Source organism: Ziziphus jujuba, chromosome 2 (genome assembly GCF_031755915.1).
Source record: "Ziziphus jujuba cultivar Dongzao chromosome 2, ASM3175591v1".
Classification (NCBI taxonomy): Eukaryota; Viridiplantae; Streptophyta; class Magnoliopsida; order Rosales; family Rhamnaceae; genus Ziziphus; species Ziziphus jujuba.
Window position 1 is genome coordinate 32,215,502 of NC_083380.1, and position 21,185 is coordinate 32,236,686.

The following is a 21,185-nucleotide window of genomic DNA, read 5'->3' on the forward strand; positions in this document are numbered from 1 at the left end:
ATTCGACCTTAGAAAAGAACTTTTGAGCATGACTTTGAATCTGAACTGCAGTTTTGGTTCCTACATGTTCTGCATGAAAATAAAGTAACTTCATATGACTGGACTAGGAAAGAGGAAATTTTCTAAATAGATTAAAATACACTAAGCATACCTTCTATTTGACGCCAACCATGACCATACAATTTCAAGGCTTCAAGGAACTTCTGATGCTCTTGCTCTATCCATTTTTCTCTTTGTTTTTTGATTGTGCAAGGCTTCCTGGCCTGAGAAGAAAAGAACATCATTCGAATCAAATCAAAGACGACTAGAACCATCATTCCAATAAAATACATAAAGTTTTAGACTAAACTGAAATATTCTCCACAAGAAAAGTTATGAGTTTAATGGTACCTTGGGTGCATGGTAATTCCCAATTGAATACATCTCCTTCACCGGGATCTCCGATCCAGATTTTGCATGGCCCATCGAATTGAAATTACGAGCCACAGCGGTGGTATTTGACCCCATGCCTTCACTCTGGTCCTGTGTCTAAAACATAACAGAGATTGAGATTAAGATAACCTTTCTCTTAACAATATGCATTCGAGTGAAGTACTGTTATTTAAAAAGGCATAATTCAGTTGCTAAAAAATCCATTGCATCTACAATCTATTTAAACCCGTAAAACTTTTTCAATTTGGCTTTCCTCTGCAAGCACATTACTTGTAGAATCTCCTGGCATCGTAAATGAGAATTTGTTTCTAAAACAAGTAAGGGGATAAAAGCGTATATTTGTCTTAGTAAATGTGAAAATAATAAACCTACCATTTTTAGACTTTATCTCTTTAACTTGATTCTATAATTTGACTAATCTCTTTGGAGTCATCATGACATAAAGCTATTGTTGAGTATCTTGAATCTAATTTCATCCCGTCATCGTTTACAGGCTTTACAACCGTTTCTTGTGGACATACATAAGGCTTTGGAGGCATTTGCAGGATTTCAACATCTCCTTCAAGCATCTCTTTGACTCTGTTCATTGTTGGTCGATCATTTGGATTCATCTGTATACACCATATTGCAACTATAATCATCTTCTTTCTTATTTTTGATTCATCCTTTGTTGCATCGCCCATTTCAATGCCGTTTCCTTCCTTGAATTAATCATAGATCCATGAAGGAAAGTAAATTTGACTTATATGATCTGCACCTGCATTCAAATTCTTTCTTCTATTAGCCATTTCCGTCAATAGCATTCTGAAACTATAAACATCTGCTTTGTTAGAAACTGCTCCAATATTCTTGTAAAACAACTCCGGAGCTATGTATCCCATGGTTCTTCTTGCTGTGGTAAGAGAGACAATGCTATTGCCTAATGGGATAATCTTGCAAGCCCAAAATTAGAAACCTTTGGAATAAAATTCTCCTCAAAAAGAATATTGTGCGGCTTAATATCAAAATGCAAAATTTGCTTGTTGCATCCTCAATGAAGATATTCAATACCAAGAGCCACTCCACATGAGATTTCACACATTGTCTTGCAATCTAAGGAGTTTATTCTCAAGAAGAACCTTTTATATTCTTATATTTGCCTTTACTAGTTCTTTTTGAAAAGTTTTATTTACTTTTACGTTAATAATGTTGCAGCATATGGGTTAGCAAAGTTTAATTTAATAAGGGCCCTAGTAGCTCATTCTTCTTGTTTATTTTATTTATTTTCTTATTATTTTATTTTTATCTTTTTAAATGTTTATGATAACATAATTTCATTTCTTTCTTTGAAACAATAAAAAAAATAATAATAAAGTTAAATGCCCCCTTTATTTTTAAATATTGAAAAAAAAATTATAAAACAAAATAAAATATTTTTATTCACATGAGGTATATGTATAATTTTGTTAATACAAAGTATATACTATATTTAGTAGTCAATGAATGTTTATCAATGTCAATGAAAACATGCCATCAACTTTCACACCAGTTTCACACCAACAATCCGAGAGGTAAGATTCGAATTTTGGCAAGCCCTGTTATTGCCTCGAATGGTCACATACCACAATGCTGCGTGGCGCAGGACTATAGCCTAATACCTTTGATACTACCAGAAGCCATCTTTTTTTTTTCTTTTTTCCAGCTAAAAAAAAAAAAATGTCAATGAAAACCTATCCATACCTATAGAAATCTTTCAAAATGAAATTATAGAAAAGTTCGACAATCTTTCTTAATTCTGCAACTCTATAAAAGTTAATAGAATTTCATTAACTTTGCAAAAGTAATCACTTAAAAAAATTTCATAAAAATATTCAAAAGTCTACATTAAATATACTCCTGTCATTGCGACAAGGGTGGTCAACGAAGACTTATAAAGCCCTTATCACAGGGTCACTGCAAAAGGATATCGAATTTGAACAGTATTGGTATGGGCGAGAGGGGAGCTATGAGTCACCTGGGCCATCAATTTGTTGGTTGGTTGGTTCTCTAAACCATATAAAGAGAAATAAATTAACGAAGGAAATTACATATCATAGTGCTCCTCTGCCAAATTTCCATTAAATTTTCACACATATTATTTAAAACTCATCATCATTTTTATTAAAGCATAGCCATCCCATGATTAGTTAGCCCTTGCATTATCCTTTTTTTCAAACATAATATTTAAAACTCATCGCCTCTGTATCAACTCTCTGGTCTAACATTGTTGTTAGACTAAGGTAGCCTTATCATTAGTTTCAAAAACTTTTAAGCTATTAGAAAGTGGACCTAACTCTGCATATTAAGCCAATTAAATAGACACAAAGCAAGACACTAAAGTATCAGCAAAAAATAATTAATTAAATAACATACATTTAGAACAGGAAATGACCAAGACAAACTGCGAGGCTTCAACAAGCAAAAGTGGTCATCGGACTCATGGCTGACCCATGAATAAATCCTCAATGATCACCATCTGCGTCGTCACCAGGTTGGCCACTGCTCTTTTAAACCCTGTTTTGTAAGATGGAAGCGTGTTGTGTATCCTTTAATGGTGGGACTATGCTAGAATTGTTCTGTATCCTTTAATGGTGAGATGATGCTAGAATTCTTCTACATGGGACTTTCTGACAATGTAATAGTTAAAAATTGGAGCTTTCATAAGAGCTGTTCAATTCACTTCTTTAGTGGCTGATTCACAAGACTTCTTTGGTTGGTAGCTATTCTTATATTATTCCGCAACCCCCAATAGTCATTTAGTTAGTCCTTTAGTTGTCACACAAGAGGCCTTTTCAGTTACTAAAGGCATTTTTAGTTGTTACACTTCAAAGATAATTGTAAGAAAGTAGCCACATAAATCTAAGGAAGTATTGGCATTAAATCCTTGACCAAGGAAAAGATTAGGTGTATTATCTGAACCACATAATTGTAGAGTTGAAGTGATCTCCAATGTCCAAGTGACTGACTGTTATTTACTCTGACAAAGGGGCTTATCCAATTTATCAGAAACAACTACGGTATGATTTCTCTGTTGCATGAATATATAATACTGGAGAAAAGAACAGTCTACCACATTATAAATCTAGAAAGAATAGCTCTAAGCAATTAACGCCACACTTACCAGTTTTAGTCCTCAACATTGCTTTTCCATAGGAATTATAACTCCGAGAATACGGGCATGTATATGCTTAAATGTGATGAGAAAATATTCAAAGCATTCAAAGGAGGAAAGAAAATAAATTCTTCAAGAAAAGAAATCTCTCCGATGAAGGGTTTTAAGCTTTTGCACTCATCTATGTCATTTAAATCCTTAAGTTGCTTCAAGCCCACAACGAGTCAACAACTATTAGTGCAGCTAGCAAAATAACAACTTTAGACCAGATTGAAACTAACGTACACTCCAAGCCTACTTATTTTCTATGGATAAATTGCAGTCAACTAATAACATAAAAAAACAGAATAGTCTAATCAATGAATGTTAAAAAAAGAAAGAAAAATATGCTACAAATACATTGACAATCATATTTGTAGGTAGATAGCTCCACTCCTCCGGATATCAAAATCCTTTCCACATTCTCACCAACTGAACAAGAACTCTCACCGCAAAGACCCCTCCACTACGGTCTTGTGGTGATTCGAAACCACCACTCTGTTGACCTTGGAAGAGATTTCCTGAACAAGCCCGAATGCATCCACGAAGTCTAGAAGGTAAATATCGCTGATTACGGCCAAAGGGAGCTGATTGGAAACGATGGGGTTGTAGAAGGTATTGGGGAAGAACATCACTAGAAGACAAGCAGCAGAGAAGAAGAGGTGAGCTGCTAAAGCCGCAAAAGCTCCATCTGGGCATGGATAGTGGTATGGAACCAAAGGTTTCTTCTGCATCATCATCGTAATCATAGTGGTTATGGGCTTGGCTAAACCCAAACCTTCAAGAGCGTTCAACGCCATGTTTAGTTGCACTGGTAGCTCTAGTGGAAAAGATCTATTAATTTAAGAGTAAAAGGAAGTTCGAGAATTAGATTTTTGGGCTTTGAAAGCTGTATTTTCGTATTTTGGGAACCTGAGCTTCTTGTTATAAACAGTCATAGACTTCGAATTGGGGAAGACTATCAAAGCAACGTCTGAACTCAGAACATGCCGGTTCAAACTATTTGCAATAAAAAGTTTTTTTTCCCCCTTTTTTTGGCCTAAATGCAATTTGTTTATTTATATATTTTTTTGAAGATTAATTACAAAATTCCTTATTAAAATACAAATTTTGATTTCTTTTTTTTTTTTTTTCCTTTTGAGGGAAAGATAATGATTACTAATTACATTCATACATAATATTTTTAATTAATAATGCTATAAGATATAAAAAAAATTATCAAATAATATGGTAAAATAATATATCATCATTTTATTGGTTTTGATATTTAATTACATTTATTTATTTAAAAACTAAATAAATAATACAAAAATTCACTCATCTATATGTAAGTTATTTATATATATACATTAGTTCACTAATAGAATAATAATACATCATTTTTACCACATAAATTTTGTAATACCTATAACACTATTAATTTTTAATTCTTTTCTCCATTTTACATCGTATAAGATAATGAGAAGGATCAAGAACTTGATGACTTGCAAACAAAGAAGTACAGAATTTTTTACTTTTTTTAATTTTGAAGTACATATTGAAACATTAAAATAATGATCTTTATAAACAATAAGTGCAATTTTTATGATCATTCTTGTTGTCTTATGTTCGTGGTCTATTTTTATTAGACCAATCAGAATCATCCCCCAACATACAAATTACTTTGCTTCTAGAAAGGAAAAGACTAACTTAATATAGATTCTCATGGCATCGTAAATGAGAATTTGTTTCTAAAACAAGGGCATAAAAGCATATATTTGTCTTAGTAAATGTGAAAACAACAAACCTACCATTATTGGACGTTAACTAGATTGTATAATTTGACTAATCTCTTCGGAGTCCTCATGATATGAAGCCATTGTTGAGTATCTTGAATCTGATTTTTCCACTTCATCATTTACAGGTTGTATAGGCTTTTCTTGTGGACATACAAAAGGCTTTGGAGGCATTTGCAGGCTATCAACATCTCCTTCAAGCATCTTTTTGACTCTGCTCATTGTTGGTCGATCATTTGGATTCATCTGTATACACCAAAATGCAACTATAATCATCTTCTTTCTTATTTTTGATTCATCTTTTGTTGCATCTCCCATTTCAACCTCATTTCCTTCCTTGAATTGATCATAAATCCATGAAGGAAAGTAAATTTGACTTGTATGATCTGCACCTGCATTCAAATTCTTTCTTCTACTAGCCATTTCCATCAATAGCATTCCGAAACTATAAACATCTGCTTTATTTGAAACTACGCCAATATTCTTGTAAACCAACTCTGGAGCTATGTATCCCATGGTTCCTCTTACTGCGGTAAGAGAGACAATGCTATTGCCTAATGGGGATAATCTTGCAAGCCCAAAATCAGAAACCTTTGGAATAAAATTCTCATCCAAAAGAATGTTGTGCGGCTTAATATCAAAATGTAGAATTTGCATGTTGCATCCTCGATGAAGATATTCAATACCACGAGCCACTCCACATGAGATTTCACACATTCTCTTGCAATCTAAGGGGCTGACTTCTTGAGAAAAAAGATATTTGTCAAGAGATCCATTAGGCATAAAACGGTATACAAGAGCACGTTTTGATCCTTTAACACAAAAACCAACGAGCTGCACGACATTGACATGGTGAATCCTTCCAATGGTAGAAACTTCATTGATGAAATCTTGCCCATTAGCCTTCGATTTCTCTAACATCTTGATTGCTACAAAACGTCCACTACGAAGCTTTCCTTTATAGACAGAACCATAACCTCCTTCACCAAGTTTGTCCTTGAAACCCTTAGTCATCTTTCTAATATCAGAGTACGAATACCTTACAGGCATAAGATCTTTGTTAGTTTGTAAGAATTCTTCGATAACGTCATACATTGATAAATGTTGCCTTCTCCAAGTGCAGATAAATGTAATTACTGATGGAGTTCCGATGAACAAAGCTGTAGGAAAATACATACCAAAGGAGTTATTTGATAATTATCAATGTATAGTTTTGAAACTGCATGTATAAAAAAATTTCTTAACACATAGAGTAATAGTCAATAGATGTTACAAATTTGAATTGTTTAGTATATTTGCTTTTCAGCTCAAAATTATGTTCAAGTAATAAAATCATCGTCACTTCTCAGACGGCCTTAATGTCAAAGAATAATAATGATAAAACGATAAAATCATTAATGTAATTGATCTTGCTGTATTAATTCCTTACTCTCATATTCTTACATATTTGAGATCCTCTACTTGTTTTTCATCTATGCTTGTTTTTTATAACACTTGAAATATATATCCATACATATTTAATTTGAACTTATTTATCTTTCCGATTTTTTATTTTATATTTTTGATGATAAAATGATTTTATATCTTTCATTGAACTGACAAATCAGAATTGAAAAACAAGTTTAGAATAAGGACAGAAAAAAAGGAACAAAGGATTCTAATTCAATTTATACATAAAGTAGATAAATTACGACACTGATTTGCATATAGGGAGCTAAATTGTTAAAGTAATCATGTTAGACAGATATGGGAGTTGTAAATTAAGGATTTACCGATCCATAGGAGCATGCCTGGGACGAGCACTGCAAGACCAGAAAAGAACCAAGTAAAAGAGGTTAAATAAATTAGACGTCAAAAAAAAAAAAAATTATCCTGAGTAAATTAATCAAGTAAAAAGACTTTGTATGTGCAGATTTAATTATTAGTCGATATATAGGATCACAGAAAATTTTCACCAAAAAAATCAAAAATTAGATTTTTCATATTTATCAAGCAGTTTGTGAAAACTGTTTCTTTCTAGGATATAATAGTATATTAGGAAGTTGATACATGAGAGAGGATCCTCACAGCAAATTTGAACAACGGTCGGAGGATTCCATTCATCGCCTACTGTAAGAAACCGAAATTAACATTGTCAGCTCACACCATTATTTTATTACATATTTTAAAGGCAGTGGAAACTATACTAATTCCACAATTTAATAAAAAGAAAAATTTGGGCTTCTAAATATCCTTACAATTGTCCACCTTGTCGGCACCATGGTCATAGAAATGCTCACTGTATACAAGTTGATTGTGTACGTCTCTGTAGGAACTTGGCAACCATGAAAGCTCAAAGCCGTATACAAGTTGATTGTGTACGTCTCTGTAGGAAATGTTGGTGCTGCTGTTTTCCCAAATAATTTTCTGCGGTCTTGATGTGATCATAACCATCTGGTCTATACGGCAAGAATCTTCTAACTCGGACGTATTTGTTCCCCCAACCTTCACATAAGAGTAATATTCCTCTTTGGATAAGGTAGTACTAGCAGCAACAGTACTATTAATGCATGGATCAGTGGGTATGTATAGAGGAGACTCAACTGGATGTTCACACATGACGAATGTTATAGCTTCTGAGAGTGAATATGATTCACTATCTGTATCCATCGTAATTAAATATGGATCTCCGTAACTGAAGTTATACTTGAACAAAGAATAAGGAGGTACCGAGGAGCAATTAGCCTTGTCAATATTGAAATCCGCCAGTCGAATTGTGTAGTTATCGTAATTGATATCCTGGACATAGTATTTTCCTGAATACAAGTATAAGATAGTAGAACGGTTGTTATTCTCGCAAGATAGTTCGTACCTTCTCTTCCCGCATTCTGGTGGATCGGTTAGGAGCCGAAAAGGGTAGCTTATATTGGGTATATTTCCACATGAAGATGCAGGGCAAAGATGATGATTATGACGTTTTGCATAGCTAGTTTGAAGATGGAAAACCATCAAAACTAGAACGATGAAGCTGCCTAGGCTTATGAATGGTGAAGAAGAGGGTCTTCCAATCTCCATATTATGGGGGAGGAGGAAGGATTTCAGCTGGGGTATTTCCTACTCTGCTTTCTTCTTATATCATCCACACACACACACACACACACACACACACACACATATATATATATATATAAATGAAGTCTACCGCATAAGAGGATGTTTATCATTGATCAATATATGTGGCAATTAAGTTTGTTGACTATCGCCATCCATATGGGTGATTTTTCCAAGGTTAGGACCACAGGAGTCAGGTCTTCTTCCCTATTCATAATTGAAAAGTCAAAACTAGAACAATAAAATATTTTAGTCAAACATAGAAAAGCTTCGATTATATAATATCTAAATTACCTAAAATTCTCTTATCCAACAAAAGAACTTCTAAAATCGTATGGCGACATTGGTGGGATGTGTCTCATGACAAATTGAACAAAAATTTCTTGAATGAGAGAATCATTATCCATTAGCAATATACGAATATAATATGCAAGAGCATTTATCTATTCAATATCATTTCTATTCCTTTTATTTATTTATGGTATCAAAGCAGAGCTTTGTTTCTCAACCAGATCTTTCTTTCTCAAGCAGCAAAATGCCTCTTTTTGAAGAACCCAAACTTTCTATGTAGTCCTTTCATCAATGCTCCAGTTTAAAACAAGAAAGAGGAGGCCTAGGCCTGTGAATGATGAAGAGGGTCTTCTAATATTTTGCATTTGGCATTTGTCATAAACGACCTATAATCTATGTATATCATCTTCTTCATACATATCATCCACATATATGAAGTATACAGAGTGGGTGACCATGTTATTTAATGACAGTGGAAAAAGATGGTTTACTGTCACTATCAATGTGCACCATTTTCCCTGGGCAAGAGATATACTCTCTTCTTTGTTGTATACGTACCCTCAAACAAACAATTCTTTAAAAAATAATAATAATAAATAAGCATGGATATACAATACAACTAATGGATAATGTTTACTTCACTTTTGAGTAAAATGTCTCCTGATTCTTCAAAAAAAAAACAGTTAAATGTCTCCTGAAGCAAATTTTTTATTGGTGGTAAGAGGATCACAGAGGATGATAAGAACTTACGAGTGCAAGAACCTATTGTATTCCTCTTTGGTGGTAAGGAAATTGCATTAAACTTTCACAAATATATTATTTAAAATCATTATCATTGTTATTAGAGGAGATTTATCCAATAATTAATTAAACTTTGCATCAGCTATTTTGTTCACTCTTTCTTTTCCTCTCATTAGTTGCATTCCTACTTTTGATTTTAGCTTTGTTTATTTAGCACTTTTTAAAGAATCTCATGGTGAGATTAAGGGGCGAGTTCTATGTGCTAAGCTATTCAACTAATTATTTTCACAAATAGCATTTTGTCGATTAAAATGAATTGATGTAACGGTGTATAAATCATGATCATAACTTCTCAATGCTTATTCACCCTGGATATATTCATTCAAAGGAGAATATGACTTGGCAAATGTTATTATTACATATAGTTCACATATTGGTGGTGGTGAACAATGAAGTGGTTCCTCATTCTTTCTCTGTTTCTCTAGCATGATGTGCGCTACACTTATTTTTATTTCCATATTAAATTAAAAAGCAAGCTGACACACCTAACAAAACAAGAAAGAATAGCAAGAAAACAAGAAAGTGAATTAGGATGCTAAACTAATCTCACTCAAGCAACAAACACTGACTAACACACTTAACAAACTTTAACAGACTCATAGTTGTATTAAAGTCATTGGTCAGCTATAAACGGACAACTAAATTTGAAAGCTGAGCTTGAAGTCTCCACTTGCCACTGTCTATAACAGCCTCCTCTGCGATCTGCTGTTTAGAAGGCACACATCTCACTTCAGGTTCATTTGTAGTGGATTTGATAATTAATTTCTCTTATGTTTTATCCTTGCATGTTGTAGTTGATTTGCAGCCAAATATGCAGCTCCAATATTATCACTCGAAATGAGACAATTGGGAAAACAAAGAATAATAAATTATAATTACATATATAAATATTTTTAATTGGGTTCCTCTGTTATTACATTGCAAGAGAAATTGAGAAGAAAGAATCATGAGCTTCTTGACTTGCAATAAGAAAGGAATACATTTTGGATTATTATTATTCCACTTTCCAAGTTGTTTTGAGAAAGGAAATTAAGGAAGTTCGTGCTACTTGTAGATAGCAATAAACCAAAACTTTGAGTTCCATGTTGTCAACTTTTAATTGGTCAGGTCTTTATAATAGCTCGTTCATAATTGGTCAGTCTCAAAGACCAGGAAAAAAAAAAACAAAAAAACAAAAAAAAAACAAAAACAAAAACAAAAACAAAACAAAAATAAAAACACTATCTCTAGTTAAACATAGAACCATCAATATTATGTGACATCTTAGCCATATTTTTCCAACCACATTGATGCAGAAAAACTTCAATAACTCCGGTAAGAAGGACTTAACTTCGGGAAAAAAAAAAGAAAAAAAGAAAAAAAAAGAAAGAAATAATAAAAAAAAACCATATACATATTTTCCACCACATATTCTTATTGAAGATTCAACAAAACCATTGAGAAAGATAATAGGAAAGACTTTTAAAAAGTATGATAATTTGAGATGGGGCCAAACAAAAAATGGAGATGAGTTGGCTACGTCTGTCGTTTTACATCTGGTAGTCCTTGCAACCATTCTACAATTAAAGCCAAAGAAGCCATAACAAGAAGCAGGTTTAAGAGAAAATATAGCAAAGGAGGATTACCTTCTAAAAAAGCCATAAATAGAGGTAATAATAAAATGGTACTTGGTACTGAGTCCACCAAAGCAGAGGAGGATCACCTTCTACATTTGGTTAGCAGAAGCACCACATGCCAGTGGATTCCAATTATCAACAACTCCCACTACGAGATAAAACATGTCTCTAATTTATCCAAATCCAAGGTTAATCTTTGAACAACCTTCTCATTCTCAAAGTCAAAATTTGCTTGCTCTAAGTCTGTGGGTCCAACAGCAGCAAAACTGTCATTAGAAAAACAAAGAACCAGTCCAAGTCTTAGCAATAAGACAATTCTTTTCGTTCAAATAATCAAAAGGAAACTGCCATGTAAATCGTTAAACATGGCACGCCAATAATCAATTCATTCAAATTACAGAAAGAGAAAAAAGCCAGAAATTACCTAATCGATCAAGGATGGATTCAAACCCCACTTTGATTTCAATATTCAAATCTTTCAGACCATTAATGAAAGCTTTACTATTCAGAAGACTCCATTTTCACAGATACCTCCAACCTCAATGTATTAACACAATCTCCTAACCCTCTCAATCTGGCTAACGACCGTGTTACTACCAACTTTTTCCTTGAAACAATTAAAAGCAATAGTAGTTCCTTCTATCAATCCCTGATTAAAATACAATCCTGCATTGTTTCCTTAACAATAAGAATAAAAATAAATAAAAAAAAGGAAAAACAAACAATTACTAATTGCAAACAAAAATATTTTAATTGGGTTCCTCTGTTTTACGTTGTATGAGGAGAATCATGAGCTTTCTTGAGTTGCAAGCAACAAGTGCAGTTTGAAACATGGAAATGATGGTTCCGGTAAAAATATATTGTAACGATAATTTTGAAGATAGTAAAACAACCAAAAAATAAGAAGAAGAACAAGTGAAAATTAGAAGAACAGAATTTTAGCTGAAAACTTTTTGCTCATGAAGATTACTAAACTCCATCCAATTGGACAATTGCTTTTCCAATTTGAATTGAGAAGGACAACTAAGCAAATTCATAGTACTTGTTGTCATCTTTGAAATTTAAAAAAATAATAATAATAAAAATAAAATATTTCCTATTAATTATATATTCCTGGCCAGTTTTTATTGGATAAATCTTACTCATACCCAAACATAAATTACTCTGTTTCTAGAAAGGAAAGAATAATTTGATACAAAGTTTTATCACACCATAAATGAGAATTTTGTTCTAAAACAATTATAATAGATAAAGCTCATCTATCTTAGAAAATGTGAAACAACAAATGGACTATTTTTATACTAAATCTATTAACTTAATTCTGCAATCTGATTAATCACTTCGGAGTCATCATAATCTGAAGCTGTTGTTGAGCATCTTGAATTTGATTTCAGTCTGTCATCTTTTGGAGGCTGTTGTCATGGATAAAGAAAAGGTTTTGGAGGCAATTGTAGGCCTTCAGCTTCTCCTTCAAGCATCTCTCTATTCATTGTTGGTCAATCACTTGGTTTCATCTGTATACACCACAACGCTACTATAATCATTTTCTTTCTTAGTTTTGATTCATCCTCTGTTTATCTTCCATTTCTAAGTCATTTCTTTCATTGAATTAATCGTAAACCATGAAGGAAAGTAAATCTGACCCGTATGCTCTGCAGCTGCATTCAAATTCTTTCTTCTCCTGGCCATTTCCATCAATAGCCTCTCATAAGTATAAAGTAAAACTATCATATACCACAATTATTTTAGATATAAATCCTAAAATCAAACTCTCAAATTTAAGCTAAATGAATAAGAGTTGCTACTTATATCATAAGATTATCATAGCCTAATTCGCAAATCTTAAAATCTTAAGCCCACAACATGATCAAATCACGAAAAACCAAACAAAGAACCTGTTGATTCATAAACAATCCCTAAACAAGAATTCAATTTTTTATACAAACAATATCATCTAAATCTAAAAAATTTACGAGGATACTGTACACATGCATAAGTAATCATGGTAAAAATTTCATAGAAAAAATAATACTGAAAAACCATTCAAAACTCATTGAAATATTAATAAAGAAAATACTAAAACAATTAGATTTTCAGAAACTTTCACTTAATGTTCGATCTATTTCTCTTTTTTAAAATTTTGTATTCATTTGAAATTTTGTATATTAATACTACATACTTATATATATTCCTTTAAAATTTTAAAAGCCAAAAAAAGGTCAAAAAATGATCAAATTGAATTCGCTAACTTATTGACAAAAATTGAAAATCAATATTTAACAAGGAGTTCAATTTAAATAAAAATCCACTAAAAATAAAATACAAGTCTAAAAGAAGTAATTTTACAAAGTTTTACTATATGCAGTATAAAGGCTATATAAAAATTATTTGGTCAAATAAAAACTCAAAAATATTTTAAATTAAATTTTGTCCTTTGTTTAACTGACCAGAAAAAAATTGAGGCAGCTAAGTATAGGTGACTTAGAAAATCACCACGACCAAAACATAAGGAATTTAAAAAAAAAAATTATAATACTAGTAGAGGCAAAAAAAAAAAAAATAGGTCAAAATAATTTCATTTGGATCTATTTTAAAATTTTACAAATGGATCATACTGCAATCACACAAAAAAATCAAATAGAAGGTATAAATTCAAAATTTCATAATAAATTGAAAACATATCCAAATCAACCTAAATAAATTTCTACAAATTCATAAATATGTCTATTTTCATCTACAAAAAGTTTAGTGCTAAATGAAATTTTTAAATATTTCAAATAAATTCAAACAATAACTCTATATAGATTCCCATATAATTCCAGATTAGTGTTTTAACACAAATTCTTCAATTTAGCCTTATTCATTACTTCTATAACCCTAAAACATCTCATATAATTATAACATAAGAAAGACTAGAAAAATTAACCTTGATCAACTTCAAAAATTTATGATTTTCCTTTCTATGCTTCAAAGCTTGTTTAGAAGACTAAAATCTCCAAGGATTTCTGATCTCTTGTATCTATATCTATATCTATATATATATATATATATAGATAGAAAAATAGATTGAGTTTTTCCACCACAAATGGATTTCGCCACATGGATTGGATAGAGTCCCCTGATCTCAACATCCAAGCACGAATCCCTTGAGTGCTTCGGCGGTGGATAGCAGCATGGTACTTAACAATTCGATACCCTATCATCATAAAGTTGGAAACAAAGGTAAAATAAAATAAACGTGTTTTTTTTTTCCCTCTTTTCATAAACGTAAAAATAGGATAAAAACTTTTTTTTTTTCAATTTCCTAATAAAATTGAAATAATACTTATAAAACAAACCTATTAGGATAAAAAAACTCTTCTTTTTTTTTTTTTTTTAAGAAAATATAGTTATAAAACTTTAAAAGAGAAATATATATATAAATATATTTATATATTTATATTTATAAACACCGTATATTACAACTTTATGCTAATGAACCCACTTAATCAATCATGGACCATAACTCCACAAAAGGAAAGAATATGTAAGACACCACCATCAGTGGCAGACCGTTGGAGAGAACAAGTTAACCTCAAGACAACCATTCCTAAAGGACCCAAATCGGCAAGAATAAATCAATAATAAATAAGATATCTTCTGGAATTTCCTCTCTTATGAAATCATTTCCTTCTGTATCATATTTCCAAATACATACTTTATAAACGTCAGCACTTATGGATATAATATAGGATCAACTCATTTTATAAGAGATGGAGTCTACAAATATACAAGAGCATTTCTCTATTCAATATTGTTTCTATTCCTTTTTTACTTTTTATGGTATCAAAGCAGACTTTTGTTTCTCAAACAGATCTTTCTTCCTCAAGCAGCAAAATGTCTCTTCTTGAAGAATCCAAAATTTTTATGCAGTCCTTTCATCAATGCTCCAGTTTAATTTCAGCGCACAGAAAATGTTTGTTAAATAAAAAACAGTTTTTTTTTTAAATACAATTTATTTTTTTTAATTTCTTTAAGAATAATTATAAAAATCCGTGATTAAATAAAATTTCAAATTGTTTCTTAAGGGGGAAGGAGGGAATAACTATAAAACTCGGTAATCTAAATTTTACTCTGTTTCCATATTGGAAAAAATTAATTTGGTACAAGCAAAAGGATAAAGCATATACTTGACGAAGAAAATGTGAAAACAACAAACATACTGTTCTTATACTAAATATCTTAACGTGATTCTATAATCTTAGTAATCTCTTCGGAATCATCATTTGAGGTTGGTGCTGAGCACCCTGAATTTGATTTCAGCCCTGAATTTGGAGGCATTTGTAAACTTTCAACTTCTCCTTCAAGCATCTCTTTGACTTTGTTCATTGTTGGACGATCACTTGGATTCATTTGTATACACCACAATCATACTATAATCATCTTCTTTCTTATTCTTGATTCTTCCTCTGTTTCATCTCCCATTTCAAAGTCATTTCCATTTTTAAGTTGATCATAAACCCATGAAGGAAAGTAAATTTGACTTGTATGCTCTGCAGCTACATTCAAATTCTTTCTTCTACTGGTCATTTCCATCAATAGCATTCTGAAACTATAAACATCCGCTTTGTTAGAAACTCCTCCAATGTTTTTGTAGAACAACTCCGGAGCTATGTATCGCATGGTTCCCTTTGCTCCAGTAAGAGAGACAATGTTATTGTCTAACGGGGATAGTCTCGCAAGCCCGAAATCAGAAATCTTTGGAATAAAATTCTCATCCAAAACAATGTTGTGTGGCTTGATGTCAAAATGCAGAATTTGCATGCTGCATCCTCGATGAAGATATTCGATACCACAAGCTATTCCATATGAAATTTCACACATTGTCTTGCAATCTAACGAGGTAATTCCTTCTTGAGAAAAAAGATATTTATCAAGAGATCCATTAGGCATAAAATCATAAACAAGAGCACGATTTGATCCCTTGACATAAAAACCAACAAGTTGCACCACATTAACATGGTGAATCCTTCCAATAGTTAAGACTTCATTGATGAAGTCTTGTGTAACACCCCGTCCTAAAGTACAACGAAAATTTTCCAACTTTGACCGAGGTTGACCGTTGACTTTTACCGTTGACCGTTGACCAATGGATCAAAAGTTGACTTTTTTAACTCGGATGGAATTCTAGGTTGACTGAGGTACCGTTACGAAGTACACATTGGCACGAGTTTGTAGACTAGTAGCACGTTGAAAACGAAGCTACGGTTTAAAAGTTATGGGCAAAATAAATCGAGATTCAAACTGTCCAAAAGGTGCCGGGAGTTGACTTTTTATGGTTGTAGAATTTTGCTTTGACTTTTGTATGGTTGTAAAGTGCTCATCGATACGAGTTCATAGACTAGCGGTACGCTTAAATTGGACATCGGGTTAAAAAGTTATGGACATGTGAAGTTTTCCGAATATCGTAATATTTTATTATATCTGGCTTAAGTGAACAGTGACACCACGTGTCAACATCTGAGAGGTCCACATGGGTGAACAGTGTCACCCACGGTGGCTTTTATTTTGGCAAAATGGCAGGGGAGGAGAGAGAAAGAGAGAGGAGAGAAAGAGGGAGAGAGAAAGACCACCGGCCGCCGAAGTTGTCAACTTTTCTGACCGAATCTTGCCACATACACCGGCCAGGGAGGAGCGCCTCTCCATTCCTGGCCAACCCCCAAAATTTCATGGCCAACCGACTGGTGACGCGCCCAGATCGAGGCTTTTTTCAGTGGCGGCGTCGATTCCTTCAACCGCCGAGATCTCCACATTCCGGCCTCCATTATTGTCACTGCCGGTACTGTTGAGACCCTCTCCCTTCGATCTACTAAACCCCCTAAAAATCTCAGCCACTAGCCACCGCACGCGCCTACAGTTGCCCGTGACCGCAACGGCTCGCCAGAGAAATCACTATTCTGGCGAGTACCCAGTCCCGTCTCTGGTCCCTCTCCACTAATTCTGACCCCCTGAATCTGAATCCGGTGTCCTTTTCGTCCAATTCACGACGGTTTGAAAGAATCGAAGAGTTGAATCCCGAAAGCTTTCCGACGAGATTCCGGCCACCTCGGGTTCGATCTCCAGGAAGTAAGACTGGATTCGTAATCCTCGTCACTCAAGCTTTGATTCGTTATATTACTCGTCAATTTTGGTTAACGTTTATGTTTAACCCCCGGGTACCGGGTATTATTTATTCGAATAAAATATTAATTTATTTGACTATGTTGAATTGTTGTTCTAGGAGCACGTGTGCGTCGTGGAATTGATCCCATGGAGGATCTTAGGTTAATTGTGTGTTCCAAGTGAGTGACCTACCTTTAAAACTATTTTGGGGTGATTAATTATATTTATTTGGTGCTAATTTGGTATCTGGAATTATGCTCATGTGGTGGAATTTAAATATAATTGCGAGAAAAATATTATTTTATATATATACCCATTGATGCTAAATGGAAATTTTGGGTTATTAAGAAATTCCCGATTATTATTATTATTATTGTGATTTAATTGTATTTAATACGCATGAGCAAGGTATTTTCATTAATTAATTGTATTTGGATTTTAATATTATTTTTTGGACATAATTGGTTTAAATATTTTAAGGAAAATATTTGTTTAAATTGGTGGTTTCAAAATTGATAATTATGCCCGTGGAGTATTAATTGATGGACTTTGTCTTACGAAAAGAATTATTTGCATATTGTTATTGGTGGTTTTGTACCGAAAATGTTAAGGAAAAATGTGGGATGATGAATTTGAAAACTGGTATAATTCCCACGGTGATTTTTGGAAAATCGGTACGGTAATAGAAAATTTAATAATTATTTTAGACGCACTCATACAGTATTGGTGTTCTGGCTGTATATGTGTATTAGCGCGCAAGTTATTATGTCTCCCGTGAGTTGCCATTGGACTGAGGGTAGGCAAGTCTTATATATTGCGCATCAGCCGCCCTCCTCTATGGCCGGGATGACGGTTTCAGCAGCGGCGCTGTCGGGACGCCGAAGCGTCGTATGCAAGTTTCTCTCTTTAACCTCCCGCCAGTCGATGCTCGGGACGCTGGGTATCGGAGGGCATCACTGGTATATGGTGTGGTGCGTCAAGTATAAATTTTCGGATAGAAATTTCAAACCCTAAAGTGTTCAAAAATTATTTATTATATTTTATTACATTTTATTTATATTTGGGTTATTTAATTATTATTTATTAAATTAACGATTCCTTAGTTTTGGGCATTCGAATAATCGGGTTTTGCGAAAATGTTTTAAAAGGGGAACATTTCCAACGGAGTGAATAGTGAGGGTTTTGAGAGAAATTATTACTTTCAAATGTTTATGATTATTTATTTATTTAACTGTTTGGTATTGATTAATTAAATCCCTTTATTTGTTATATTATTAATATTAAAAGTGTGCAGTAGATAGGGTCACTCACTGAGATGATTAGCATCTCACGTTTTTAAATTCTGTTCCCCTAGGTTCAGGTTGGAAGACGTTGATCTTCCGGGCCGAGCTCGACGTCTCAGTTCATTACCGAAAGTCGAAGGAGCATTTCCTTCACTTTTTCCTCTCCATCTTGTATTGTTTCATCTGACATTGTATTAATTCCATATTTATTTGTATAATGCTCTGTATACTATATTGGACATTTAGTTATTAATTACGCATTGATTTACTGTTATTCATTTGGAGTGCTGTAAATTTGTGGAATTAAATTGTAGTAATGTGGGAGGAATAAGGGGATGAATATAGAAGTGTGTTTTCAGTGCAGGAAATTTGTTGTAAGTCCAACCCTTAGGGGAGGTTCTGCCGGATTTTCCATTGGAGGGTCCGGTAGGGTTTCCCTGGGATCAAGGCTTGTCTAGGGTTCCGGTGAGGAATTTTGGACGGGTCCTGACATCTTGTCCATTAGCCTTCGATGTTTCTAACATCTTGATTGCTACTAGACGTCCACTACGAAGCTTTCCTTTGTAGACAGATCCATAGCCTCCTTCACCTAACCTGTCTTTGAAACCCCTAGTCATCTTTCGAATCTTGGAATATGAATACCTTATTGGCATGAGGTTATCGTTAGTTCATAGGAAATCCTCAATCATGCTATACATTGATAAATGCCGCCTTCGCCATTTGGTAATAAGAAATGCAATTATAAATGGAAGCACAAGTACGAGTCTTCCTCCGCAACACAAGGCTGCATAAAAAATTTACCAGAGGAGTAGAATTTGATAATCATCAAACCTTCAATTTTTTGGTCAAAAAAACTGCAAAATATTTCTTAACATACGAAGCAATAGTTAATTAGTGTCACAAATTTCAATTGTTTAGTATATATGCTTTTTAGTATCAAAATTATTTTCAAGTAATAAAATCATCATCTCCTCTCAGACAATGCCAATGTCAAAGAATAATAATAATAATAAAATGATAAAATCATGAATCTAATTGAACTTGCTGCATAAAATCCATATATTCAAATTGCTACATATAAATATCAAGGAAAAAAAAAATATCCCTACATATCGAGATCCTCTTTTAGATTTTTTTTTCTTTTTCTTTTTTTTTTTGTTTTTGGGTATGTATACATTTTTTTTATTTTTTATTTTCATTGATAAAATGGTCTGATATCATTCATTTTTTTTCTTTATTATTGCTTGATATCATTCACTGAATTGAAAAACAAGTATACACAAGTTTGAAAAAAAAAAAAAAACAGAATAAACAAGCAAAGAATTCTAATTCAATTCATACACATAGATGTACGATATTGATTTGCATATACAGAGTTAAATTCTTAAATTACTCATGTTAGAAAAAAGGGGAGTTGTTAAGGATTTACCGATCAATGCTGGTACGAATACTGCAAGACCAAAAAAGAGGTTAATAAATAATAAATCAAGCGGGGCGCTAAAATCAAGTATGATTTTGTGAGTGCAGTTTAGCCAATATGTTGGATCAAAGAAATTCTGACAACTAAACTATGAAAAATTTTAAAATATTAAAAAATTAGGATAATACTAGAGTATCAAATAAATCTACCATGTATGCCAAATGTCATGTTTCAATACTTGATTAGTTTATGTTTAGTTATACTTATCCTTTAAAAAGATTCACTTATCTATAACTTGGTTATATAATATTAATATATATATATATATATATATTATTAAAGGTTATATTAATATGTTAACTAATAATATAATGATCCATATAATTTAATATGTTGGTAGACGTATTTGATAAATCTAGCATTTCTCATAAATTTATCAAACAGTTTGTGTTTGTGGAAACTGTTTCTTTCTAGGATAGTAATAGTATATTAGAACGTTGAGACTTGAGAGAGGATCCTCACAGCTAATTTTGAGAATGAAGGTGAGCAAATCAATGCCTACAGTTGAAACAGAAATTAACATTGTCAGCTCAGACCATTATATTATATATCTCGTGGAAACTATATTCCAAAATTTATTAAAAAAAAAAATTTATATTTAGCCTTCTACATATCCGCACAGTGGACCATGTTGTTAGAGCCATTGACATAATAAGCTTCACCCAAGTGAGCAAAACTTGGCAACCATGAAATCTCAAAGCCGTATACGAGTTGATTGTGTATGTCTTCATAGGAAATGTTGGTGCTGCTGTTTTCCCAAATTCTCTGCTGCCGTGATGTGATCAAAACCGTCATCTCTACACGGCAAGTGTAACACCCCGTCTCGAGCCATGTCGAAATTTTAGCACGTTGACCGAGGCTGACCGTTGACCGAAGGAGTCAAAAGTTGACTTTTTGACTCGGTGGGAATTTCGAGTTGACCAGGGTACCGTGGCGAAGTGCACGATGCCTCGAGTTCGTAGACTAGTAGCACGTCGAAAACGGAGCTACGGTTTGAAAGTTATGGACAAAACAAGTTGCGGTCCAAACTGTCCAAGGGGTGCCGGAGTTGACTTTTTGTTTATGGGGAATTGAGCTTTGACTCGTACATGGTTGTGAAGTGCTCGT

At 33.1% G+C, this 21,185-nt stretch overlaps 1 protein-coding gene and 1 pseudogene across 1 annotated transcript; both read right to left on the bottom strand.

The window, feature by feature from the left end:
* Positions 1-5,100: 5,100 nt before the first annotated feature.
* LOC107419479 (rust resistance kinase Lr10-like) lies at positions 5,101-8,490 on the bottom strand. Its single transcript, XM_048474047.2, has 4 exons — positions 7,614-8,490; positions 7,444-7,485; positions 7,149-7,178; positions 5,101-6,536 (listed from the first exon to the last, which is right to left on the bottom strand). Exons 1-4 carry the CDS (start codon positions 8,428-8,430, stop codon positions 5,404-5,406), a joined length of 2,022 nt encoding a protein of 673 aa, XP_048330004.2. The 5' UTR covers positions 8,431-8,490; the 3' UTR covers positions 5,101-5,403.
* Positions 8,491-15,395: 6,905 nt separating this feature from the next.
* LOC107419411 (rust resistance kinase Lr10-like) lies at positions 15,396-19,215 on the bottom strand (annotated as a pseudogene).
* Positions 19,216-21,185: the final 1,970 nt, after the last annotated feature.

Excerpts from the sequence above, each read along its gene's own strand:
- LOC107419479 (XM_048474047.2), bottom strand. The coding sequence starts at position 8,430 with ATGGAGATTGGAAGACCCTCTTCTTCACCATTCATAAGCCTAGGCAGC. Across the intron at positions 7,486-7,613 it reads TGCCGACAAGGTGGACAATT|TAGGCGATGAATGGAATCCT; the intron begins GTAAGGATATTT and ends GGTTTCTTACAG. Across the intron at positions 7,179-7,443 it reads GACCGTTGTTCAAATTTGCT|TGCTCGTCCCAGGCATGCTC; the intron begins GTGAGGATCCTC and ends CTGGTCTTGCAG.